The sequence below is a fragment of the Perkinsus marinus genome (genome assembly GCF_000006405.1).
Source record: "Perkinsus marinus ATCC 50983 genomic scaffold scf_1104296960734, whole genome shotgun sequence".
NCBI classification, from domain to species: Eukaryota; Perkinsozoa; order Perkinsida; family Perkinsidae; genus Perkinsus; species Perkinsus marinus.
Genome location: NW_003205998.1, coordinates 1 through 1,059, shown reverse-complemented (window position 1 = coordinate 1,059; position 1,059 = coordinate 1). Strand labels below are relative to the sequence as shown.

The 1,059-nt window shown below is 44.5% G+C and overlaps 1 protein-coding gene across 1 annotated transcript; it reads right to left on the bottom strand.

Annotated features, from left to right (window-relative positions):
• Window positions 1-10: 10 nt before the first annotated feature.
• Window positions 11-699, bottom strand: Pmar_PMAR016361 (hypothetical protein; the record flags this gene model as incomplete). Its single annotated transcript, XM_002772581.1, has 2 exons — window positions 11-37; window positions 79-699. The coding sequence occupies 2 exons, from the start codon at window positions 697-699 to the stop codon at window positions 11-13; spliced, it is 648 nt and encodes a 215-aa protein (XP_002772627.1).
• Window positions 700-1,059: the final 360 nt, after the last annotated feature.

The window sequence follows — 1,059 nt, the reverse complement described above, 5'->3', positions numbered from 1 at the left end:
ACCTAACGCATCATAGAAGGTCAGTACCACCAACATCCTAATAACGTGACCCACAGTACACAAAGTAGGACTACGCACCAAAGCTTCAGAATCCATATCCAATGCGTTGATAACATCCTTACCAGCGTAGCGACTGCGAAACTTCGTCCTACCGTGTAGAACAAAGAGACGTAAGGTAGGTTGCATAACCCCCCAAACTTCTGGTAGTATCATAACAGACCTCAGTACCGGGATATTCATAACCAACCATTCGAACGAATTCATATCCGCCTGCTGGAGAGAAGGAACCGCCAAAAACCCCAACCAATCAACATGGAGATAAGGTAAACGGTTACGACTCTTACTAGAACCAGCACCTTTTATAGCATCGGAGGTATACTGATAATTAATGGTGGGACAACGGAATCGTTGCTGATGAACAACATCAGAATAAGACACATTAGGAGTCAAAACCACATGACGCAACTCATCAATAGGCTTAATACCCGTATCAGCATCGATAGGGCTTCTATCACAAAGCTTCTTGACCAACTTTTCAAGAACTTGACCCCTCTTATCAGCAACATCCCTGTTCTGGTCGGCATACTGAACTGCTTCATCCAACAACTCGATGAAGGTAACCATCTCCTTGGTATCGATAGACTCATCCTTACTAATCTTCTCGAAGCGAACCATCAAATCATCGATAAGCATACCCATTATCGTAGAGAATGAGAAAAAACCCAGTAAAGAGAGCACCTGTATCAACACAGTAAGTGCTTCTCAACCCCCACAGATAGATAACCACCAATAGAATACTAGCGGCTTCAATAACCGACGGATAAACGCGAGATATCGAGAGAAACCCCTCGAACGACAAACCCGCGATAAACCGTTCCTCAAGACTACTGAGCGTCACCCAGTCTATACAGAGCTGAGGACGTAACACTCAAATACTCTACTGACGTCTAAAATTCCTCAACGTAGGTATACGACTCACACTCCCTTCGAGAACAATGAAGGAACAATGAAACGGCTCGCAACAATAACCGCGCGACCGAAAATAAGGGAATCGCAAGA